Here is a 27,737-nt window from a genome sequence, read left to right as displayed (position 1 = left end):
AGAAAGCACTGAGAAGATTTATTATACATCAGAAAGCAAAGGTGTTTACCAGCATATAATATTTTATATTTAATAATACCAAAACCACTCTCTTATTTTGTGGCAGTGAACAGAACTGGCCCACTGCCTTGTGGAAGGGGAGAGCGGCAAACATATCCACTGGCCTCATGAAGTTGTATAGCTAACACACCTATACAGGCTACAGTTAGTACTGGAGGTAACAAACCAGTACTGACAATCAGTATCACTGAATTGAATGTAGAACTACTGGCAACAGAAACAGAATGTGACAATTATTATGGAATTTTTTACCAAGTGACCAATGTGCCATTTAAAAATTCAGAGCACTGAAATATGAAGGTCATTCAATAAGTAATGGCCCACATTTTTTAAAAAAGCCATTAATATACACAGACAATGTCCTTGTTGGTTCTTCACATTTGATGTTTGTTCTGTGCACCAATGATGTTTTGAACTGTGCTGACAGGTGACAGAGCCGTAGCACAGCGCAGCATCAAAATGGCACCTACATACAACTCAAGTTACAAGCAGCATGCTGTTATTGAATTCTTGTGTGCAGAAAAAGAAACCATGGTTAACATCCATAAACATTTGTGTGCAGTGTATGGTGATGCTGCTGTTGATAGTACAGTTGGATGATGGGTGAAGAAAGTTACAGCCTCAGAAAATGCAGAAACAGAGTTCCATGATCAGCCACACTTGGGACATCCTGTCACAGGCACTGCTCCAGACGTGCTGAATTCTGCGGATGACATTCGTGCAGACCGGTGCATCACAACTCAACAATTGACTCTACAGTTCTCGGTCAGCATTGAAGTACGTCTGCAATGATCGGGACTCTTGGATATTCAAAGAAGTGCTCATGATGGGTTCGATGAATGCTCACAGAAGACCACAAGACTCAAAGAAAGGCCATTACATCTGAATTGTTGGAGCGTTTTGAGACTGATGGAGATGCCTTTCTGTAACGGATCATTACAGGGGACTAAAGCTGGGTGCACCACTTTGCACCTGAAGCAAAAAGACAGTCCATGGAATAGCATCATCCTCATTCACCACAAAAGGATAAATTCAAGACAACCCCCTCAGCTGGAAAAGTCATGATGACAGCCTTCTGGGATTACGATAGCGTCATTCTCATGGATGTGATGCCAAGAGGTTCAGTCATCAATTCAGGGACATACGTGAAGACTCTGAATAAACTCAAGAACCATTTCTGACATGTTCAATTGGGCAAGTACCCAGCAGAAATCTTGCTCCAACAAAATAGTGCTTGCCTACACACAAGTCTGAGAACCCAGGAACACATCGCCAAATTGGGTTGGATGTCACTGCCTCATTCACCCTACAGTCCAGACAGACCTGGCACCCTGAGACTTTCATCTCTTTAGGCCACTTAGAGTTTCTTTACGGGGAACAGACTTTGAAGATGACGAGAATGTCAGTCATGCAGTGAAAACATGGCTATGCCTACAGGACAAGAGCTTTTACCAGCAGGGATACATGCTCTTCCACAACGTTGGCATACGTCCATAGAACATGATGGAGACTATGTACAAAAACAGGACATAGACAAGATATGTTGACGTATATTATCACCAAATTCTGACTCTTAGCAATAAATATGTTCTGAGAAAAAAAAATGGGGCATTACTTATTGCACAACCCTCATATCTTCCACATAAAAATGTAAGAACAGGCTATGCAATACTGCCCCAATGTCTTATCTTACAAGATAAACTGAAGAAAGGGAAATCAATATTTATTAGGGCTGTAGGTATAGAGAAAGTTTTGGTATCAAATGCAGAATGACACTAGCAATAAAGTATTTCAGAAAAGATAAATTTGTTAACATGGAGTATGAATTTACATGTTAGGAAGTCTTATCTAAAGGTTTTTATCAGGAGTGGAGCCTTGCATGGAAGTGAAATGTCAACAATAAACAGTTCAGACATTTGGCAAATGTGGTGCTACTGAATATTAGATGAGTTCATAGAATAACTAGTGAGGAGGTATTGTACCAAATTGCGGAAAAAGATAACCTGACTAAAAGAAGGGATTGGTTTATAGGACACAGCCCGAGGTGTCGAAGAATCATCAATGATAATGGAGTGAGATGTGTGTTGCAGGGATCAGGAGGGGGGGGGGGGGGGGGAGGCGAAGGGGGGTGGGGGAGGGCAGTGTAAGTAGAAACAGACTGAGGCTCACACACAGTAAGCAAATCCAAATGAATATAGGTTGCAGCTAACACACAGAGATAAAAGACAGCAAAGGTACAACACAGTCACAAGTGCTGCATCAAACAAGTCTTCAGATTGAAGACTGCAACAGCAACAACAACCCTTGTTATAATGCTAACATGCTTTTTCATTTGCTGACAATTTCTTATCTAATGTCTACTTGTTAAACAGCACTAGAATGCAGAATCTTACTGTAGGCTTGACACAAGGGAGGAGAACCTACATAGAAATTATTTTTGGACTTGTATTTGCATAAAACATAATTTATTTGAAACTTATTTTTAGTGTTAGAATAAGATAGAGGAGTAAATGTATACAAGGGACTCATTTTTGTCAGTTAATGAACTGTTTTACTGAAAGTCAAATATTGTTTCATTAAACTATATTTATTTTACTGCCCAGCTGGGTCCTTATAAATTCTTATAATTCAGCACTGATGATAAACTGGCCAAAACATTTAAACTGTCATGGTTTCAAAATATATGAACTGCTGGTTGCCTGCAACTAATTCATCTTGCCATTAGGTATGATAATGTAGTTTTGCTTTGTTTTGCTTCCTATGATCACGTGGAATAAAGATTTTGTAATAGAATTTATATAGTTATCCATGGAGCATGAACCATTTTAAAATTGAATTCAAAGAAGAAGTTGCTATTTTCATTAATAAAGGCTACAGATATAAAAACAATTACACTCAGATTTTGTAGTGTAGAAGTAGAAATTTCATGAAAGTTAATAGAAATAATTACAGTACACAGAACACTGGCTGCTGATTTTGAGTTAGTCATGAAAAATATTAATTTGTTATTAAACTTTGTAAATTCCAAACAGAATAAGGAAATATTACATGGAGACTAAATTAAATGTTTCAATCCTATCAATTTAGAGCTATATTTAAGTCCCTTGCCACTTTGTGCAATTTAACTCCCCCAATACAATTTTTAGCAGACGTATTTCTTCATGGAAAAAAAGTTTGACACATACAATACACCTGGCATTAATCAAAAATACTGTAACTAGTCACAGAGATATCTGAGAACTGTTATCCTAAACAAATAATTTGTATAAATACATTAAATAATCTGAAGGGTAAAAGAAACATACCCACAAAATTATGGGGGACGTTCAATAAATAATGTAACTTTTTTTTTTCTAAAACCAGGTTTGTTTGATTCAGGATTCCAATCCACCCCCACTCTTTTGGCTACAAAATCACTTTTCTCAACATAATCTCCATTCAATGTGATGGCCTTATGTTACCTTAAAGGAGGGTATGTATGCCCGCAAGGCACCACTCTGCTGGGCAATGTCAGAGCCAACACCTTGATGCAGCAATGAAGTCCCCATCATCCATGTACTGCTTCCTGCAGAGTGAATCCTTCATTGGGCCAAACAATGGAAGTCGGAAGTTATGAGATCCAGACTATAAGGCGAACGACAAAGACAGCTCAATGAAGTTCTGTGGAGTCCTCTCGGCTGCAGAGGCTTGTGTGAGGCCTCGCATTGTCATGGAGAAGAAAAAGTTAGTTTGCATTTTTGTGATGATAATCATGCTGAAGTCATTTCTTCAATTTCCTGAGGGTAGGTCAACGCGCGTCAGAATTGATCATTGCATCTTGAGGGAGGACAATGAACACAATAATCCCTTCAGAGTCACAGAAGACTCTTGCCATGACTTTACCAGCTGAAGTTGCAGCTTTGAACTTTTTCTTTGGAAGAGAGGTGGTATGGCACCACACAATGGATTGCCGTTTTGTTTCCAGTTTGAAGTGATGAACCAATGTTTCATCACCTGTGATGACATTTGCCAAAAAAATGTCATGATCAGCCTTGTAATGCACAAGGAATTCCACACAAAAGGTCCTTCGTTGCCCTTCATGATCATCTGTTAGGCAGGGAAGAACCCAGGGACACGCATGTTTGAATACCCCAGCCGGTGGACAGCTGTGTCTGCTCTACCAACAGAGATGTCCAGTCGTGCAGAGAGGTGTGTGTGTTTGTGATTTGTTTGATCACCTTGAATAAGGCCCCTTTCACACTGCGACATTGGTGACGGTCACCAGCGACGATCACCGACAGATACATTCATTTGAACTGAAGCATTCACACCGGGACACTACACTGCCTCACCGAGCCACTGTGACCCAGCAATGACTCAACCTCGCCACATGTGACAGACAGGGTCACTGTGTTCACAGCAGTCACTGCCAGACATGCATTAATTTGAATTTGAGTGACTGGGACACAGTTCACAGAGCCAGCGCTGTAGTGTTGCCTACAGACACGTGGTCAATTTTGAGACAGTGATGCGAAACATTCATTGTCCATTATACTGTAAACATTGCAGCCATGAGTTTAGATTTGATTAACACGACTTTATAACTGAAGTAGAAAGTTGTCCTGCTATTTGGGATGTCAAAAGCGATGACTATAGCAACAAAGTAGTGAAAATGAATGCTTGGCAAGAAATTATAGAGTAGTTTGTGCCTGATTACAATGAGAAGAGTATGGATGAAAAAAACAAAATTGGTAAGTTGTATGTTGTTTTTCAAATTTAATACATTATTTTTCGGACCATAAAGGAGTATCGAAATTTAGTTGCTAAGCCTGTAAAGGCTAGGAGGATAGCAACCCTCAAACACATTTGCATCCCTCATCCCTTTTCTTTGACATTTACCAGTATGAAGTGTATCTTTACGCAGTCTTAATGCGATAAGAAGGGACACAATGGACGAGTGTGGAAACCATGAAATCACCCCTACAGGTCAAATGAAGAAGAAATCTAAAAAAATACTTATATTTCAAAATTTTCATAACAAAATTAAGTGTGCGTCTTATCGTAGTCTTACGGCACTCCGCCTTATGGTCCGAAAAATACAGTTAAAATATTATTGTCCATTCCTGTGATTTCTTCTTTCACTTCTCCTAGCAGTTCATCAAATGAAGTTTCTGGCATTCAAAAATACTGAAAAAACTACTTCTCATCTTGTCCCAGATCGACATAAAGAGTATAAAACAATATTTTCTCCAGCCAAGCCTCTTAGCAATGGATGTAAGTGTAATGAACGTTTTGCATTCATTCTCCTCCTCCTCCTCTTATTTAGAAGTACTAACAAAAGTTCCTCCTCGCTCGAGTCCATTTCACTAACTAATCAATTGGCAATACCTGTGGTGTCAGACACCAGTGATCCAGGAGTGTTCATCACGATTACTGGTGACCAGCACTGGTGACAGTCACCAGCGTCCCAGTGTGAAACAGGACTAAGAGTTCCAATACTGCAGGAGTCATCCAACACTGCAGGAGTCACAGCTGGGTGCAGCTGGCCAGCTTGTGGGGGATTGGACAGGTTTGTGTGACCTTGTTGCGATGATGACACACACCTCGCCTGATGACTCACCATGATTTCGTTCACTGCCAGGTCTCTGTAGACACTGTGCAAGCACTGATGAATATCAGAGATGCTCTGGTATACTGCCAAAAGTAACTCAATGACAGCTCTCTACTTGGAATGCATCTGCATTAGAGACCTCATTTTGAAGGCTAAGTATAGCACTGCCCCTATCAGAAATTCATGAAAGTATAGGGGTTTAAATGGGAATATTCCACAATATCCCATGCCAAATTCCACATTTTTTCAACTGAAACTGGGTGAGGAAAAAAAATTGTTCACTACTTCTTGAATGCCGCTCATGCAAACCAGTACCCTTAATGTCAGGTTGCTGCAGATTTCTTTAGTGTAAACTAAATTTACAGAGAAAGATTGACAAAGCACACTACAGACTGTTAACAAAGGTCCCAGCATACAGAATACATTTTTCAGATATGCAAGTGGCTCAAAGACGTTTTAATTAAAAGAACCCAATATATTGCCCTGGATGACAAGTGTTCATCAGAAACAATGGTATCACCAGGTGTGACCCAGGGAAATGTGATAGGACTGGTCTTGTTCTCCATATACACAAACAGTCTGACAGATAGGCTCAGTATCAACCTGCAACTGTTTGCTGATGGCACTGTGATATACAGGAAAGTGTTGTCATTGAGAGACTGTGGGAGGATACAGGATAACTTGGGCAGAATTTCAGTTTGATGTGTAGCTCACTCTAAATGTGGGAAAAATATAAATTAATACAGACGAGTAGGAAACCCAGTGACATAATTTTCAAGGACAGTATTAGTAATGTGCTGCTCGGCACAGTCACATCAACCAAAAAACCTGTCCATAACACTGCAAATTGACATGAAATGAAACAAGCACGTAAGAACAGTTTTGAGGCAGGCACTTGGTTTATTGGGAAAACTCCAGGAAAGTGTAGCTCACCTATCAAGGATACTGCTTACTGACCGTTTATGCAACTCATTTCTGAATACTGCTTGAGTGATTGAGATCCCCACCAAGTCAGATTAAAGGAATACATCAAAGTAATTCAGAGGTGTGCTACTACATGTGTTATGAGTAATTTAGATTAACATGCAAGTATTGTGGAAATGCCATTTGAACTCAGACGGGAATCCCTGGAGAGAAGATGATGTTCTTTTCACAAAACACTATTGAGAAAGTTTAGAGAAAAGACATTTGTGACAGACTGAGATTAATCCTACAGTTATCAACATACATCTCACACAAAGATCATGGAGACAAAACTAGAGAAATAAAAGCTCATACAGATGCATATAGGTAGTCGTTTTTTCCTTACTCCATTCACACGTGGAAGAGGAAAGGGAAACATTATCAAGAGTAAAAAAATCCAATATCATTCATCATATAGTGGCTTTCAGAGTACATATGTGGATGCATAAATGCTCCTAAGCCCTGAGTTACAAATAGGATTTGAATACCACAAAAAGTAAGTGACGACTTCACTTACTGTCAATGAACACAGAGGGTGACAGGATTAAATCACATAACAATTTGTATTTTAGAATTGTAAACAAAGTCATGTATTTTTTAGGAAAAATACATTCCTCCAGGGACAAATTATAAACTATTTGGAACATCACAAAAAGTGAGTCACGCAATAGGAATCCCAACAACAAAGAAATTTCTTTATAAGTAAATAATGAACCATTCAAAGACAGCCCCAAAATTCCCAACACTTATAATAAGGTCTCAACTTTTCATTGGTGGACAGACTACAGTTCCAAAGAAAACCATTCTTAAACAAATTTTATAATTTCCAATTCTTTTTTTATGAGTACTGAAGTACTGAAAGTATACAAAGAAAAACTACCACCACTATTAAACAAAGCTGTTCTTCAATAACAGAAATTCATGACACAGAGGTTTTCAAAACTCTGGTTGAAAGTGCTTGGTAAATTATTCATGTGTGGCAAGGTTGAATAGAGTGGCTGATGCACATATCATATGTAACACTTACCATTATCCCTCTGAGGAGTAGCTTTTAGCCTCAATTCGCTTCTACATTGTTGATTCTGTCTAAATGGTTTGCAACTCTTTTTAACCCACACTTCCTGGAAAAGAAAGTTATTAGTACAACTAATATGTGGAAATAAAAACTACTGAAGAAGTCATCCACAGGAAACTTTATTCTTATATTATTTTTTCTTGCTGAAGATGTTCCTAATGGTGGTAGTGTAGTCTTTTTCTTCCTCTAGCCAGAGAACCAGTTTATAGAAGCCCTTTATATGTATGTAATGGTGGGGTTGAGCGAAGGGATTCATTTTCCACAATGAGATAAAATTGTGACTCATTTCAATTACTACCTTGATATAACTACTAAACTTACACAGCTATGGCTGACATTTGTGGCTTCCTAAGCAAAAATGCACACGTTCACACACACAAATACAGACTCCTTTCACACACACAAAAACAAACACCCAAATGCACACTCCTGCAGCCACGGGATGTCATCTCTGCTCCCTTATTTTGAGTCAATTTAAGATAACTGTGTGAATCAGTTGTGAATTGTGAACTCTTACGTGCATGTAGCTCAATAAAAGCTACATCTACAATTTGCTCCCATTATCAGTAGCTCCAATTTGCTCCAATTTGCTATCCCCACAGCTTTCACAATGAATGCAAAGTGAATGACGTGATTACTTTTAAGAATGTTGTCCTCACAAAATTTAAATGTTAGTGTACATTGATGAAAAAAACTTAAAATAAACATAACAAAGAGTAGGAATTCCAGTACAAGGTATAAGCATGTAAAAACAGTTACCTCGACTTCTTCTATGATTTAAGATGACCATATATTTTTTAAATGACAAACTTCCAAATAAAACTCATTTCATAGTGAGTAAATAAGGTAACTGAGACAAGGTCTAAAAATAAATGTACTGTGTGCAATGAATAAGGTTAATAAATGGAAACTAAACAGTTCATTGCACTTAAATTATACAGTTTCGAACAAAGATCTTTCCTGCTCTTTGCTGTAACTTACACTGAAGCACTAAAGAAACTGGTACAGGTAGCGTATTCAAATACAGAGATATGTAAACAGACAGAATATGGTACTGCAAGCTGCAACGCCTATATAAGACAACAAGTGTCTGACGTAGTTGTTAGATCGGTTACTGCTGCTACTATGGCAGGTTATCAAGATTTAAGTGAGTTTAAATGTACTGTTATTGTCTGCGCACGAGCAATTCGACACAGCATCTACGAGGTAGCAATGAACAGGGGATTCTCCCATATGACCATTTCACAAGTGCACCGTGAATATCAGGAATCGGGTAAAACATCATATCTCCGGCATCACTGTGGCCAGAAAAAGATCCCTCAAGAACGGGACCAATGATGACTGAAGGGATTTGTTCAATGTGACACACATGCAATCCTTCCGCAAATCACTGCAGATTTCAATGCTAGGCCATCAGCAAGTGTCAGCGTGTGAACCAGTCAATGAAACATCATCAATATTGGCTCTTGGTGCTTTAGGCCCACACATGTACCCTTGATGACTGCACGACACAAATCTTTAAGCCTCACCTGATGACTGGAAACTTGTTGCTTGGTTGGACGAGTCTCATTTCAAATTGTATCAAGCGGATGGAGGTGTACGGGTATGAAGACAACCTCATGAATCCATGGACCCTGCAGGTCAGCAGGACTTTTAAAGCTGGTGGATGCTCTGTAACGTGTGGGATGTGTGCAGTTGGAGTGATATGGGACTCCTGATGTGTCGAGATACGACTCCAACAGGTGATACGTATGTAAGTATCCTGTCTGATCACCTGCATCCATTCATATCCATTGTGCATTCTGACAGACTTGGGCAATTCCAGCAGGACAGTGCAACAACCCACATGAACAGAACTGCTACAGAGTGGCTCCAGGGACACTCTTCTGAGTTTAAACACTTCTGCTAGCCACTGAATTCTCTAGACATGAACATTATTGAGCACATCTGAGATGCCTTGCAATGTGCTATTCAGAAAAGATCTCCACCCTCTCGTACTCTTATGGATTCATGGACAGTCCTATAGGCTTCATGGTGTCAGTTCCCTCTAGCACTATTTAAGACATCAGCGGAGTCCATGACACATTATGTTGTGGCACTTCTGCTAGCTCACGGGTGTCCTACACAATATTAGGCAGGTGTGCCAGTTTCTTGGGCTCTTCAGTGTATTTATCTATGGATTGGCCAGTTTTGACCTTAGATGCTTAGGCAATGTGCTTTAATCAGAATGTCATCGCCCTTGACTACTGTTTATAGTGTTATTATTTATAAAGTGAATCTGAGTCTATCCTGTTAGGGGACTTCAATGTCCAACTCGGAAGAGAAAAGAAATACCGGGATATCACTGGGAACTGGGCTCCACCTAAACAAACAAATAAGAATGGTCAAAGACTTGTTGAACTCTGTAGGGAACACAAACTGATCTCACAGTCCACATACTTCAAAAGAAGGCCAAACAAACTTAAAACTTAGAAACATCCTGAATGGAGAAAAGGAGAATGGCAGCTGGATTATGTATTTATGGACAAATTCTTCCACAGAGAAATCTACAATGTTAAAGTATTAGAGAGGTAGATACAGGTTCAGATCATTACATTGTCAAAATCAAAATTAAGTTTATACCACTAATAAAGAAACCAAAATGCAATAAACGAAAGAGGAACCTCAATCTCCACCAATTAATTAGAAATGATAAATATAGAGAAGTCACACAAAATATAAAACTGACTGATAATTTAGAAGAACTGGTTCAGATTCTCAGGCAACAAGCAGAAAATTAAGCCCCATTGAATCCACGTAAAAGACATGTCTGGTGGAACTCAGAATGTGACAAATTCATGAAGAAAGACATCATGCATGGATAAAATTTCAAACACACAGAACAGAAGAAAATGCAACCAAGCTCAAAAATATCAGGAAAAAGTTCACACAAATTATCAGGCAAACCAAGAGACAATCACAGAAAGATCTAATTGACTCAGTAGAAGAAAATTACCATAAAACCAATTCCAGAGACTTTTACAAAATGTTTGGAAGACAATTACAAAAATTTTCCCCTCCCACGTTAATGCTAAAACGGGAAGATGGAAAAATGGCACATAATGACAAGGAAAATGCCAAAACCATTGCAAAAGCATTTAGTAAACTTTTGAATTGTGCAGAACCCCAGGAACTTTTAGTAATTAATACAGACACACCCATCAAGACTCCACTTGATCTCATAAATCCTCCAACAATCCAAGAGGTGGAAACAGCACTCAGAGAGATGAAAAATTATAAGGCATGCAGAGAAGACCAAATTTTTCCAGAAATGTGGAAATATGCCAGTGATACAGTTTTAACATCCTTACACACAGCCCTAACAAAAATCTGGATAGCAGAAAAGTTTCCCAAACATTGGACCACAGCCATAATCCACCCACTACACAAAAAAGGAGATAAAGGCAACCCAAATAATTACAGAGGCATCTCTCTCTTAGACTGCACATACAAGATTTTCTCCAGAATCCTATACAAGAGGATCAAAGAGCAACTAGAAGAAGAATTAGGTGAATATCAAGGAGGCTTCAGACCTTGGAGAAGCTGTGCTGAACAGATCATCACTTTAAAATTAGCCATAGCATATTACAAGAAACAAAATAAACCTCTTGTAAGAACCTTCATGGACTTTAAAAAAACATATCACTGTACCCATGGACCTTCAAGGTTAAAAATCTTGAGAAATTTTGAGCTCCAAACAAAATTAATCAAGTTGATAGAACTCACTTTCACTGACACTGTATCAAAAGTCAAGTTTGGGGAGGGGCGGAACTCTCTTAGTCATTAATCATAAAAACAGGTTTGAGACGAGGCGATTGCTTGGCACCTCTGCTGTTCAACTGTACTTTAGAATACATCATGAGGGAATGGTACAAGATTAACCCAAAGAACATCCAAATTGGAAGACCCGAAGACAAAATAAGTTTAAATTGTCTAGGATTTGCTGATGACCTTGCTCTCTTGTCCAGCAGTATTCAGGAAACCAAACAACAAGTTATCTCACTGCAGGAAGTAGTACAGAAAATTGGTCTTGGAATATCCTTTGAAAAAACAGTCATCATGTTAACTGACCCACTAATCATAAACAAAATTACCATAGGAAACCAAGGAATCAAAAGCATAGATAAATTTAAATATCTGGGAGAAATCATTACATATAACCTCAATGAAAAGTCAATATGGCATAACAGAATAAAAAAATTGACTAGAACACAATATATCACGAAGAACACCTACCACAGAAAGAGCCTGTCAATAGCAACAAAATTAAAACGCTACAAAACAGTCACTCAACCAGAAATAAGATACCCAAGTGAAACCATCTTCAAAACAACTAACACTACACAAATAGACAAAATGCTCAAAATAGAGAAAAGAATCATCAGAACATGCATCAAGAAATTGTACCAGAATGATGGACACTGGAGAGTAGATACAAATGAAACAGTCTACAAGGAAATAGAACCGGTAATGAGTACAATAAGGAAGAAACGAAATTCATTTTTCGGATATCTAATCAGAACACCAGAGAACAGGATCATCAGGAGAATAACAGAAAAATTGTGGAATAATAAGTACAACATTAAGTGGATTACAGAAATCAAAGAATATATGGATGAGCTACAGATTACATTGGAAAACCTAAGAAACAAAACTGACAAAACCAGGAATCTCGCAGACAAACAAACCAGACTGCAAACGAGAATCAACAAACAGACAATAGGAAGGGTGATTTCTGATGAAGAAAGAAGGATAAGATCTGAGAGAATATAGTAGTACTGGGCTGACAGAAAACTGGAAAATTCTTTGTATAAAGTTGGCTACGGTAGTACAATGAAGGCCATAAAATGTAAATAATAATAATAATAATAATAATAATAATAATAATAACAGGAAGCTGAATGGCTTCCAATGTGATTTTCATGGTCAGGCTAGTGTACAGAGTGGTTGCAGAAAATGTATCAATGCTGAGTACAGACTTTTACTTGAGAAAGACCTAAACAGCAATCGTACATTCGAAAGAGTTCAGCCCACAGTCAGGAATGTCTTCATTGAAGTATTTCATCAAGGCAGTGGAGCCATATATAAAGCAAATATTTAGGAGATCAGTCTTAATTACCATTAAGAAAACAGTTTTCATGAAGTTAATAAAATCAATGTGTGAACATTCTATACTGTGTGTGCATGGTTTTTTTTCTTTTTAAATAATTCTGGTTCACCCGATACCCAGCATCAGTGACCACAACTCCAAAGTAAATGTAAGTTCATGCATCATATATGTGGAGGGAAAGGGGAGGGGGGGGGGGGGGGGAGGAAGGTGGCAGAAGCAGCAGCAGCAGCACAGTCACCATCACCACAACCACCACACTTGCAGGGACTAAATGCTGCTCTTTCCTTCTTTCAAAAATTTCCATTCCATAGCAAAATAAAAACTCATAACTTTCTAATTTACCAATAAATATCGTAGGCCACATTACAAAATCACCATGCAAACAACAACACTGTACCAACAAAACAATGGAAATTAAAATCTTGTTGTTGTTGTTGTGGTCTTCAGTCCTGAGACTGGTTTGATGCAGCTCTCCATGCTTCTCTATCCTGTGCAAGCCTCTTCATCTCCCAGTACCTACTGCAACCTACATCCTACTGAATCTGCTTAGTGTATTCATCTCTTCGTCTCCCTCTACGATTTTTACCCTCCACGCTGCCCTCCAATACTAAATTGGTGATCCCTTGATGCCTCAGAACATGTCCTACCAACCGATCCCTTCTTCTGGTCAAGTTGTGCCACAAACTTCTCTTCTCCCCAATCCTATTCAATACTTCCTCATTAGTTATGTGATCTACCCATCTAATCTTCAGCATTCTTCTGTAGCACCACATTTCGAAAGCTTCTATTCTCTTCTTGTCCAAACTATTTATCGGCCATGTTTCACTTCCATACATGGCTACACTCCATACAAATACTTGCAGAAATGACTTCCTGACACTTTAATCTATACTCAATGTTAACAAATTTCTCTTCTTCAGAAACGCTATCCTTGCCATTGCCAGTCTACATTTTATATCCTCTCTACTTCGACCATCATCAGTTATTTTGCTCCCAAAATAGCAAAACTCCTTTACTACTTTAAGTGTCCCATTTCCTAATCTAATTCCCTCAGCATCACCCAACTTAATTTGACTACATTCCATTATCCTCGTTTTGCTTTTGTTGATGTTCATCTTATATCCTCCTATGTCTTAAAAAGACACTGTCCATTCCATTCAACTGCTCTTCCAAGTCCTTTGCTGTCTTTGACAGAATTACAATGTCATCGGTGAACCTCAAAGTTTTTATTTCTTCTCCATGGATTTTAATACCTACTCCGAATTTTTCTTTTGTTTCCTTTACTGCTTGCTCAATATACAGATTGAATAACATCGGGGAGAGGCTACAACCCTGTCTTACTCCCTTCCCAACCATTGCTTCCCTTTTATGTCCCTCGACTCTTATAACTGCCATCTGGTTTCTGTACAAATTGTAAATAGCCTTTCGCTCCCTGTATTTTACCCCTGCCACCTTTAGAATTTGAAAGAGAGTATTCCAGTCAACATTGTCAAAAAATTTCTCTAAGTCTACAAATGCTAGAAATGTAGGTTTGCCTTTCTTTAATCTTTCTTCTAAGATAAGTCGTAAGGTCAGTATTGCCTCACGCGTTCCAGTGTTTCTACGGAATCCAAACTGATCTTCCCCAAGGTCAGCTTCTACTAGTTTTTCCATTCGTCTGTAAAGAATTCGTGTTAGTATTTTGCAGCTGTGGCTTATTAAACTGATTGTTTGGTAATTTTCACATCTGTCAACATGTGCTTTCTTTGGGATTGGAATTATTATATTCTTCTTGAAGTCTGAGGGTATTTCACCTGTTTCATACATTTTGCTCACCAGATGGTAGAGTTTTGTCAGGACTGGCTCTCCCAAGGCTGTCAGTAGTTCCAATGGAATGTTGTCTACTCCTGGGGCCTTGTTTCGACTCAGGTCTTTCAGTGCTCTGTCAAACTAGATTAGATTAGATTAGATTAGATTAGATTAATACTAGTTCCATGGATCATGAATACGATATTTCGTAATGATGTGGAACGAGTCGCATTTTCCAATACATGACATAATTAGGTTAATTTAACAACATACTTAAGTTAATATAACAACTTTATTTTTTTTGTGTTTTTTTGTTTTTCTTTATTTTTTATTTTTATTTTTTTTTATTTTTTTAATTATTTTTAATATTTTTGTTTTTTTTCTTTTTTTCTTAATTTACATCTAAAAATTCCTCTATGGAGTAGAAGGAGTTGTCATTCAGAAATTCTTTTAATTTCTTCTTAAATACTTGTTGGTTATCTGTCAGACTTTTGATACTATTTGGTAAGTGACCAAAGACTTTAGTGCCAGTATAATTCACCCCTTTCTGTGCCAAAGTTAGATTTAATCTTGAATAGTGAAGATCGTCCTTTCTCCTAGTATTGTAGTTATGCACACTGCTATTACTTTTGAATTGGGTTTGGTTGTTAATAACAAATTTCATAAGAGAGTATATATACTGAGAAGCTACTGTGAATATCCCTAGATCCTTAAATAAATGTCTGCAGGATGATCTTGGGTGGACTCCAGCTATTATTCTGATTACACGATTTTGTGCAATAAATACTTTATTCCTCAATGATGAATTACCCCAAAATGTGATACCATATGAAAGCAATGAGTGAAAATAGGCGTAGTAAGCTAATTTACTAAGATGTTTATCACCAAAATTTGCAATTACCCTTATTGCATAAGTAGCTGAACTCAAACGTTTCAGCAGATCATCAATGTGTTTCTTCCAATTTAATCTCTCATCAATGGACATACCTAAAAATTTGGAATATTCTACCTTAGCTATATGCTTCTGATTAAGGTCTATATTTATTAATGGCGTCATACTATTCACTGTATGGAACTGTATGTACTGTGACTTATCAAAATTCAGTGAGAGTCCATTTACAAGGAACCACTTAGTAATTTTCTGAAAGACAGTATTGACAATTTCATCAGTTAATTCTTGTTTCTCAGGTGTGATTACTATACTTGTATCATCAGCGAAGAGAACTAACTTTGCCTCTTCATGAATATAGAATGGCAAGTCATTAATATATAATAACAACAACAAAGGACCCAAGACTGACCCTTGTGGAACCCCATTCTTGATAGTTCCCCAGTTTGAGGAATGTGCTGATCTTTGCATGTTACGAGAACTACTTATTTCAACTTTCTGCACTCTTCCAGTTAGGTACGAATTAAACCATTTGTGCACTGTCCCACTCATGCCACAATACTTGAGCTTGTCTAGCAGAATTTCATGATTTACACAATCAAAAGCCTTTGAGAGATCACAAAAAATCCCAATGGGTGGTGTTCGGTTATTCAGATCATTCAAAATTTGACTGGTGAAAGCATATATGGCATTTTCTGTTGAAAAACCTTTCTGGAAACCAAACTGACATTTTGTTAGCACTTCATTTTTACAGATATGTGAAGCTACTCTTGAATACATTACTTTCTCAAAAATTTTGGATAAAGCTGTTAGAACGGAGATTGGACGGTAATTGTTGACATCAGATCTATCCCCCTTTTTATGCAAAGGTATAACAATAGCATATTTCAGTCTATCAGGGAAAATGCCCTGTTCCAGAGAGCTATTACACAGGTGGCTGAGAATCTTACTTATCTGTTGAGTACAAGCTTTTAGTATTTTGCTGAAAATGCCATCAATACCATGTGAGTCTTTGCTTTTAAGCAAGTTTATTATTTTCCTAATTTCAGAGGGAGAAGTGGGTGAGATTTCAATTGTATCAAATTGCATAGGTATGGCCTCTTCCATTAACAGCCTTGCATCTTCTAATGAACACCTGGATCCTACTATATCCACAACATTTAGAAAATGATTATTAAAAATATTTTCAACTTCTGACTTTTTGTTCGCAAAGTTTTCATTCAATTTGATGGTAATACTGTCTTCCTCTGCTCTTGGTTGACCTGTTTCTCTTTTAATAATATTCCAAATTGTTTTAATTTTATTATCAGAGTTGCTGATTTCAGACATGATACACATACTCCTGGATTTTTTAATAACTTTTCTTAATATAACACAGTAGTTTTTATAATTTTTGATAGTTTCTGGGTCACTACTCTTTCTTGCTGTCAGATACATTTCCCTTTTCCGGTTACAAGATATTTTTATACCCTTAGTAAGCCATGGTTTGTTACAAGGTTTCTTACGAGTATATTTAACTATTTTCTTGGGGAAGCAGTTTTCAAATGCATTTACAAAAATGTCATGAAATAAATTATATTTTAAATTGTCATCAGGTTCACGGTACACCTCATCCCAGTCTAACTGCTGTAGGCTTTCCCTGAAATTTGCAATTGTTAAATTGTTGACTGAACGTACTACTTTGGAGGACTGTTTAGTATTGCTGAATGGAGCTATGTCATATATTGTAACTAGCTGTGCACCATGATCAGAAAGACCATTCTCAACAGGCTGAGCATTTATCTGGTTAAACTTATCTTGGTCTATAAAGAAGTTATCTATCAGTGAGCTGCTATCCTTTACCACCCGAGTAGGAAAATCAATAACGGGTGTCAAATTGAAAGAACCGAGTAATACTTCAAGGTCATTTTTCCTATTACCCTCTTTCAGAGAATCTACATTGAAGTCCCCACAAATAATAATTTGCTTCCCCCTGTCTGACAGATAGCACAACAAGGAGTCCAAATTTTTCAGAAATAGATGAAAATTTCCTGATGGGGACCTATATACAGTTACAATTATAAATGTGCCTTTATTTAATTTAAGCTCACAGACACATGCTTCTATATGTTTCTCTACCCAAAACTTTTTTGTTTCTATTCTTTTTGCACAATGATAACTTTTGACATATATGGCAACTCCTCCTTTCTCCATATTTTCTCTCATTACATGTGCAGAGAGCTTATAACCACTTACATTTACCTTATCCATATCAGTAACAATGTGATGCTCAGACAGGCATAGTATATCTATTTCATTCTCAGCTTCTAAATCTTCCAAACAAACCAGAAGCTCATCTACTTTATTCTTTAAACTCCCAATATTTTGATGAAATATACTTACATTATTTTTAATTATACTTTTATGAGAACCTTTCCTTATTCTAACATTTGCAGTACTCTCCTGTCTGAGTTTCTCATTGTGCTTAGGCCTAGTTCCTATACCAGTGGTCACATGGTGTTCAGAGAGGCAGATTATGTCAATTGGGTTGGGTGACTTTAGTTCATCAATGCAATTACCTAGGACTGAGATACAACTTGGTGGAGATAAAATTTCTGGTGATTGCTGAAAATTTATAATTGATAGCTGTGATTGGTGATCCAATGTGCTAGAATTGTGCTGTTGAATTTCTTTCCTAAACTGAAGATTTGTTTCAATCCTGACCTCTCGTAGAACTTGACATCTTTCTGTCTTACCTATCCTAAAAAAGGTGCTGCTCCAACACCTGTAACCACTGGTATTTTACCATTCATGGCAGTGCCTCCCCCCCTTAAATTTCCTGCTATTACCCCAGCCAGTTTCCCCTTCCCTTTCCTGTTGAGATGTAGGCCGTGCCTGGTATAGTCCCACCTACTGAGATAATCAACAGGAACCACACCAATATGAGCCCCCGCACCCGACACAAGCAGCCGTTCCAACTCCAAATTAACTCTCCCAACAGAAGAGTTCAAATGAGGCCGGTCATGGCGTCTCAGGACAGATACAAATTCAACATTGGTGTGTCTCGATGCCGACGCAATCTTTACCAGGTCACACTCTATACTGTACCCAGGATCTCTGTCGATGCTGTTCCCTGGCCCTCCCACAATAACCACGGTGTCTTCCCTGGTAAATCCTTTACAGAGTGAACCTAAATCCTCTGTCACCTGATCCAGACTAGCACTTGGTTTGAAAAAATTTGTGACCTGGTATTCTGGTGCTAATTCCTCCTGCAGAAGTTGGCCTACACCTCTGGCATGAGAACTGCCTAACAACAAAACTTTCTTCCTTTTCGATGACTTTCCTACATTCTTTTTAAATTTCCTATTGAAAGTTTGTTGTGTCCTGTCTACACCTACCTCTGCTTGAGGCTCATCAGTTTCTAACTGAAGCAACAGGTCAAACTTATTTTTGACATTCACCACAAAACTGTCAGACTTAGTTCTAGGCCTGTTCCTTCTGCTACCTGTTGCCACTTCCCACCTCTCTTTGCCCTTCTCCCTCCTTAACCTGTCCAGATCTTCCCTAGCCTGATCTAGCTCAGCCTGAAGGGCAGCAATTTTCCCCTCCTGTTCCACTAACTTCCTATCTCTGCTGCAAATCCTACATAACCACTGATGAGCCTGATCCACTTTCCCAACACCCACGCCACTGCAGTCCCCCCAGTGAAAAAAACTACTGCATCCATCACACCAAACCCCGGAACTAACAATTCTACGGCAAGTCAGGCACTTCTCACTCATGGCAAAAATAATACTTTAGCTAGAATAAATCAATTAAATTACCGAAAATCAAAAAAGACGTTACAAGAATTAAGCCTATTCACAAATGTATATAAGCAAGTTTCTGATTTAAAATTCCGCTGGTTTTCTGAGATCTGTATTAAAACAACGAAGGTATACGCTATTTATTATATATTTCACTCGATGGAATGAAAAAAGGGCAATTAAACGAGATACTTTAACTTTGATTCTCCAAAAACGTTACGAGAATAGGCCTATAAACAAATGTATATAGGCAAGTTTCTGATATAAAGTTACGCTGTTTTTCTGAAATCTGTATTAAAACAATGAAGTTATACGCTATTTATGGTAGTTTACTTATTTGTTACCGAGAAACTAGTTAAATTACCTTGAAACAAGAAACAAACACGTTTACAAAATTTAAGCCTAAGCACGACTTCGCGAAGTTACGATCTTTTCGTGTTTTCTGAAAAAATACGCAAATAAAAGTCAAACCTTTAACGGCAAGACTAAACGATACACTAATGCACGTATTTAATTTGTTGTCAGCGTTAAACTAAATTATATTCCTGTCTAAATCACTTAACTTTCTGGAAATGGTTTCTGGCGTCACTTACTCGGCGGCCATCTTGGAACCACGCAGTATCGTATCTCCCATTTCATCTTCATCTACATCCTCTTCCATTTCCATAATATAGTCCTCAAGTACATCGCCCTTGTATAGACCCTCTATATACTCCTTCCACCTTTCTGCTTTCCCTTCTTTGCTTAGAACTGGGTTTCCATCTGAGCTCTTGATATTCATACAAATGGCTCTCTTTTCTCCAAAGGTCTCTTTAATTTTCCTGTAGGCAGTATCTATCTTACCCCTAGTGAGATAAGCCTCTACATCCTTACATTTGTCCTCTAGCCATCTCTGCTTAGCCATTTTGCACTTCCTGTCCATCTCATTTTTGAGACGTTTGTATTCCTTTTTGTCTGCTTCATTTACTACATTTTTATATTTTCTCCTTTCATAAATTAAATTCAATACGTCTTCTGTTACCCAAGGATTTCTACTAGCCCTAGTCTTATTACCTACTTGATCCTCTGCTGGCTTCACTACTTCATCCCTCAAAGCTACCCATTCTTCTTCTACTGTATTTCTTTCCCCCATTCCTGTCAATTGTTCCCTTATGCTCTCCCTGAAACTCTGTACAACCTCTGGTTCTTTCAGTTTATCCAGGTCCCATATCCTTAAATTCCCACCTTGTTGCAGTTTCTTCAGTTTTAATATGGTCAGAGTCCACATCTGCCCCTGGAAATGTCTTACAATTTAAAATCTGGTTCCTAAATCTCTGTCTTACCATTATATAATCTATCTGATACCTTTTAGTATCTCCAGGGTTCTTCCATGTATACAACCTCCTTTCATGATTCTTAAACCAAGTGTTAGCTATGATTATGTTGTGCTCTGTGCAAAATTCTACCAGGCGGCTTCCTCTTTCATTTCTTAGCCCCAATCCATATTCATGTACTACGCTTCCTTCTCTCCCTTTTCCTACACTCGAATTCCAGTCACCCATGACTATTAAATTTTCGTCTCCCTTCACTATCTGAATAATTTCTTTTAGTTCATCATACATTTCTTCAATTTCTTCATCATCTGCAGAGCTAGTTGGCATATAAACTTGTACTACTGTAGTAGGTGTGGGCTTCGTATCTATCTTGGCCACAATAATGCGTTCACTATGCTGTTTGCAGTAGCTTACCCGCATTCCTATTTTCCTATTCATTATTAAACCTACTCCTGCATTACCCCTATTTGATTTTGTGTTTATAACCCTGTAGTCACCTGACCAGTAGTCTTGTTCCTCCTGCCTCGGACTGATCTGGCCTTGTAACAATAACCAAAACGGCCTTGGTTAAAATCTTGCTGATTTAAAATCACTAGAAATGGTGTATTATACCAACTGCAATATAGTTGTGTAGGAACCAACACATGTAGAAAGAACAGTAATGGCTTTAGCATGAACATGACTTCCAAGAAGCCACAGAATACCTAGATCAGATGGGTATGTGCACTCTGTTCCTCCAAAGAAATGTCCAAAGCCTTAGCCACAGTTCTGCTTCACCTGGTGTTGATATCGCAATTGAATTACGTGTAGTAGTATAATGCTGACAAAGAAGCAACACAGAATGATTACTTTGTTAATTTCTCCAAACATTACACAGTACCATGCTGTATAAATTTTTAGACGTAGATTCAATTACTTCGTAGTATTTTAGTCTTCCTCAGTCACAGACTGTTAAGACTTGAATATAACGATGTCCACTGCAGTTTTTCTTCAACTCTGTTGCATCAGGATAGAGTAATATTATGTGTAGGTAATTAGGCTTTCAATTTATATTTATTTAGCTGACGTTTGTTTTGCAGTTATATTACCTAGAACAATCTTCCACTGAAAGTTCAGTGTCCACAACCAGACTTAATTTTGATAATTCTGCATATGAAACTTTCTCTACAACACATACAAATGTTCATAAAGGAACATGGTCTGTGACAGCAAATCTTCCAAAAGTAGACTACCTATATGAATTTATTAACAGAAACTTTGATGCAGTGATATTTATAGGGTTTATTCCAACATTGTTGCTTTAAGGTTATTAGTAGTCTCATAAACAGCAGGTGTACTAATTTTTTTCTGGCAGCATATTGACAAATCATCTAGGAACACTGTTTGCCTATTGAATAGCAAACAATTAAAAATTAATAAAATGAAATAAAATGAAGTGGTTTCTGGTAATTGTAATACAGATTTCCTTAAAAAAATTTAGTTTTGAATTTATTAGAGTGAGGAACATTTTCTTCAACTCAATTCCTACTGTAGACTTTCTGACTATGGTAGCTAATTACTCCAAAAACAGCCACCAGTAATATCTTTAAAGACAGATCTAATGCGCAAAATTGTATTACAAAACCCACAGTCAACAGCCTCTCAGATCATACATACAGTTTGACAATTTGAATGGTAACTTTGATCAGGACAAAGACAAAATCTGATTTCAGAAGGATAATAAAGAAGCTTTTTTTTCCAAATTAGTCAGAGATATGATCACACAGTGTTCACGACATGAACGGAAAATACATCATATTTACTATTAAAATTGTCATTTATTTGAAAATGGCTTCACCCACAAAGTTTCTAAGATTAGATCAAAATCTAAAAATAACAACAACACAAGCAGCTCTGATGTTGACACCACAGTTCCTTAAAAGGCTTACTACAAAACACAGAAAAAAGTAAACCACACATTGAAGAAAACACATCATGAGAAAAAGGTAGGTCCATCAGGCAAACAAACTACAGACAGTATGGGATACAGTGAAGGGAGATGATGATATTACCAGAAATGAGGTGGCACTGATAGCTCTAAGAGGAAACAATACATTGGTAACAAATGTGTGCAGTGTTGCAAAACTGTTTAATAAGCATTGGCATATGATTCTCACTTCAACAGAAGAAGTAATGTCCATCACAAAATTTTTAAAATAAAAAAAAAATCTAGTGGTAATGCAAAAGGTGACTACAGTAGGATAGCAAATAAGCCATTTTTTTGGGGGGGGGGGGGGGGGCAAATTACTCAGAATGTTAATTAATGAGTTTTCTTCTGGGTTTAATTAAGTTATCTGTGAAATATGCTGCATTTAAGTCTGTGTATAAGAAGGCAATAAATAAATACTACCAAACTTCCATCAAATGTCACTTTTGCCAGCTAAAACACTTTAGAAGAGGTAATACACAGGCAGCTTCTTAACCACCTGACTACAAACAATATTTTGTCAGAGTCACATTTGGATTTCTAAAGGGTTCTGGTATTGGGAAGACCATGTACACACACATTGAGAATGTACCTACTCATGAGACAATACATTGCAGTCTACTGGTTTATTCTGTGTTCTGTCAACAGTGTTTGACTGAACGGGATTACAATATTAGAATACTCTGATGTCAGAGAAATTTGTACAAAATGGTTCCAATCATGCATAACAGGAAATAGGTTTCTATTGAGCTACCAGTCATAATCCAACTGGGAACTAATTAAATGTGGTATAATAATGTCATATGACTCAACCGCATCTTGCAAGTTGCGCAACTGGATGCCATTTCAGCAACCTGCATGTCCGTCAGCCAATGGCACAGTGTGTTCCCAGGCAGTATCACATCCAAATACTAACCGGGACTGATGATGCAGAACTCCGGTGATCATGCAAGAACTGGAGTATCCAATGCAGCAAGGCTTACATGCTGTGTCACACAAGATTCCATATAAAGATCCTTACTTTTTCTTCTGTCCATCCTGTAGCTCGTTGAGTAAGCATCTGAGCAGCTTGTAATTGTTAATTAGAGTTTGAAATTTTGTTCTAGGTTGAGACTGATTTCTGTATGTACGCCAGTTTCTTTTGAGTCTACACGAATCTCTGTTAGTTCTTCATCAATAAAGCTAGGTTCACAATGTTTTTTGTGAGCTTGCTGATATTCATTCTACTAAAGTCACCATAAAATTGTAATCAACTTTTCCTGGTTGTATCTGTGATTCTTTTCTGTAACTTGATACATTTATTTTGATTTCTTCTTCATACAAATTCCATTTTCACACTTTGGTTGTAGGATCGGAATGTTTCTTTCTTGTTTTTCAATGTTTTTTATTTCAAATCTGCCACCAATCATCACAATTTTGTATGCTTAAGGTAATTCTGTTTTAACAGCTGTTATAATGTAGGTTTGAGCTTATAATAAAGATTTTGTCATTATATCTGTTTCCAACCACAACTATATTGGTCAATTAGGCAGAAAATTGGTTGCAAGAATATCAACAGCTCTTTCTAATATTCTTATTGCTCTCATTTTGCAGAATACTTACTTCACAGATTTTAATTGAGATCATGTCACATTGCTGAAACACCAAGAAGTGACACCCAACAAACCAGAAATTCACAGGCAGGGAGTTCTACTGAAGAGAATTAATATTACAGCATACAGTGTGGTAATATGTAGGAAATTTGTACAGGATGTGTTGCACCACAATACCAATGCCACTTCAAGTCTTTTAACATAATCTTTCATGGCAAATTATTTGACTTAAATTGTGTGAACTGTATAATGACAATTGTTTTTATTTCCTGTGCAAATGGAGCTTTTTTATAAATTAAAATCACAGAGAGGGTAAAAAGTTGTTTTATTAACATGAAAGTTTCATTCAGAAATCTGTTACATTCACAAAAAGACAGGCAGAATAGGTGTTGCACACAAGAATAGTGACTGTATTTATTTGAAGTAACAACTGAAAATTTGATATAGGACTAGAATTAAAAACCAGATATGCTTCTTCTGTGAGCAGTAACATTGCTATTATGCTTACCCTCGTACATTCCCAGGCCTGACCCAAAAGTGAATGGAGCCATACATTTGAATCAAGTCTGAATGCTTGCTTGAATTACCTAATAATTATGGGACTGCTTGCAAGTCATAGGAAATCCAGGTTTGAATTAAAGTCCTGGCACAAATTTTCATTTCTGATTGAAAATAAATATCAATGCATTTACTATAGGTAGTGCAGGGATGGAAAAAAAAAGGAAACAGTTCAGGGTGGTAGGATAGACCACTCATGAGCCAAACATCTTACCTAGATGGGGCGGATTGTATGCCTCAATGAAACATGTAGCTGTATTGTATGTGTAGACATAATGGAGGGGTATATGTGGAGAGGCCAGACAAACTGACTGAAAAAAGAGAAAAGAATACTACACAACTTAAATAGGTAGCTCTGAGAGATGAAACAGTGAAGGAATCTGAGAATCAAATAGACAAAAAGACAAGTGAGATGCAGACATGTGAGATACAGAATTTAATTCATGAAAAAAGAAAACATAAAAACACACACAGCAAATGAAGCAAAAGAGAATGCCACACCTAAAAATGAGTGACAAAGTGCAGAACTGCTAAGCAGGTATGGCTAGAGAACCAATGCTAGGCTTTAGGAGCATGTGTGATACTGGAAAGATAGATGACACATACAGGAAAATTAAAGAGACCTTCAGAGAAAAGAAAAGCATCTGTATGAATATCAGAAGCTCACATGGTAAATCAGAACCAAGCAAAGAAGGAAAAGCTGAAGACAGAAGGATTATGAAGAAGGGCTATGCAGAGAAAATGAGCTTGAAGACAATATTGTAGAGACAATGGAGGAAGTAAATGGAGATGAGATGGGAGATACGATACTGTAAGAAGAATTTGGTAGAACACTGGAAGATCTAAGTCAATACAAGACTCCTGACATGAATGACATTCCTTAGAGTTACTGAGATCCTTGGGAGAATTGACTATGCCAAAACTGATCCACCTGGAATGCAGGATAAGTGAGACAGGAAAAGACTTCAAGATGAGTATAATAATTGCAATTCCATAAAAGTATGTGCTGACAGGTGTTAATATTACCAAACTGTCAGTTTCGTTTGTCACAGCTGCAAAATACAAGTACTAGCACAAATTATTTACAGAAGAATGGGAAACTGGTAGAGACCGAACTCAGAGAAGAACAGTTTGTGTTCCAAAGAAATGTAGGAACATGTGAGGCAATTCTAACCCTATGGTTTATCTTAGAAGACATGCTGAAGAAATGGAAATCTACATTTATGGCAATTGTACATTTGGAGAAAGTTTTTCACAACATTGACTGGAATACACTTTCAAAAAAAATGGTTCAAATGGCTCTGAACACTATGGGACTTAACTTCTGAGGTCATCAGTCCCCTAGAACTTAGAACTAATTAAACCTAACTAACCTAAGAACATCACACACATCCATGCCCGAGGCAGGATTCGAACCTGCAACTGTAGCGGTCTCGCGGTTCCAGACTGTAGCGCCTAGAACCACTTGGCCACTCCAGCCGGCATACACTTTCAAATTCTGATGTTATCAAAGATAAAACACAAGAAGTTAAACATTATCTATAACTTGTGCAGAAACCAAACTGTAGCTGTAAGAGTTAAAACATATGAAAGAGAAGCAGTAATTGACAAGAGAATGAGACAGGGTTGTAGCCTATCTCTTATGTTAATCTGTCGCTTGACAAGCTGTGAAGGAAACCAGTAAGGGAGTTAAAGTTCTGAGAGAAGAAATAAAAACTTTGAAGTTTGCTGATGACAACGTAATTCTGTAAGAGACAGCAAAGGATTTGAAAAAGCAAGAATGAAATTCTGTCACAGAAAGCAAATGACTTGAAAAAGCAGTTGAAAAGAAGACCAGGCAGTCTTGAAAGAATCAGAGTAGCAGATGATACTGTAAAAGTAGAATCCAAGTCTGCTATTTGTGCACAAAATATCTGAGGATAGCCAAAGCGAAGGAGATATAAAATGCAAAGTGGCAATAGCAAGAAAAGTATTTCTGCAAAAGAGACATTGGCTATGATGGAATATAAATTTAAATGTTAGGAAGTCTTTTCTGATAGTATCTGTCTGGAGTGTAGTCTTGCATGGAAGTGAAATGTGAACAAAAAACAGTTCAGACATAAAGTGAATAGAAGCTTTTCAAATGCAGTGCTGTAGAAGAATGCTGAATATTACATGAATAGGTCAAATAAGTAATGTGAGGTACTTAATTGAATTGAGGAAAAAAGAAATGTATGGCACATTCTAACTAAAAGAAGGAATCCAACAATGGAAATTCCAGGTTGGAGTATCAACAATATAACGAAAATCCTTATATTGTTAAAAGAAGGCATCGGTTGGTAGCAGACATCCGCAAGCATCAAGGAGCCATCAATTTGGTAACAGAGGGAAGTTTGAGGAATAAAAATCATACAGGAAGACCAAGGCACAAATACAGCAAGCACGTTTAAATGGATGTAGGTTGCAGTAGTTACGCAAAAAATGGTAAGTTGAAGAGGCTTGCAAAGGGCAGACTCGCTTAGAGATTTGCATCAAATCAGTCTCTGGACTGGAGGCAGCAATACATGAAAAGGAAGTTCAGGTCACTCAAACCCCACACTGAAAGCCATCCTTGAGCTATAAGGACCACCTGTGCAGTCCCTTTTAGTATGGGTTCCAAATTATCTGACCTCCTCTAGTAAATAAATAAAATAAATTAGTTTTACCTATCACCTCTGTCCCACTTGAAGGAAAGCTAAAAATATTGTTTTAATTTAGTTTTGAGTAGTTCTAATGAGTATGTGGTTAACTGTGCTTCCTGTAAGTATGTCTCTTTAAATGAAATATGAGACACAAAATTACACATTGTGGGATAAAGGAGTTTTGAGGCAAAAGGAGGAAATGGAAGAAAAAAGACCACCAGAACCATCTATTATCAACAATGGAAAGTGGGGGAGGGGAAAGGGGGAGAAGGGAGGGGGGAAGTGGGAGAAGGGATGGTGGGAAAGAGGGGGAGAGGGGGAGAGGGGGGGATGGTTGGTTGGTTGGGGA

The 27,737-nt window shown here is 37.6% G+C and overlaps 1 protein-coding gene across 2 annotated transcripts in view; it reads right to left on the bottom strand.

The window, feature by feature from the left end:
• LOC126480784 (uncharacterized) overlaps positions 1-27,737 on the bottom strand; it is a 351,871-nt gene that overhangs the window by 159,489 nt on the left and 164,645 nt on the right. For both annotated transcript variants that reach the window (XM_050104096.1, XM_050104095.1), the window contains exon 6: positions 7,641-7,734. In XM_050104096.1, coding sequence (XP_049960053.1) covers positions 7,641-7,734 — 94 coding nt within the window. The remainder of the gene's footprint in view (positions 1-7,640; positions 7,735-27,737) is intronic.

The sequence above is a fragment of the Schistocerca serialis genome, chromosome 5 (assembly GCF_023864345.2).
Source record: "Schistocerca serialis cubense isolate TAMUIC-IGC-003099 chromosome 5, iqSchSeri2.2, whole genome shotgun sequence".
In the NCBI taxonomy this organism is placed as follows: Eukaryota; Metazoa; Arthropoda; class Insecta; order Orthoptera; family Acrididae; genus Schistocerca; species Schistocerca serialis.
This window is presented reverse-complemented; position numbering and strand designations above follow the sequence as displayed.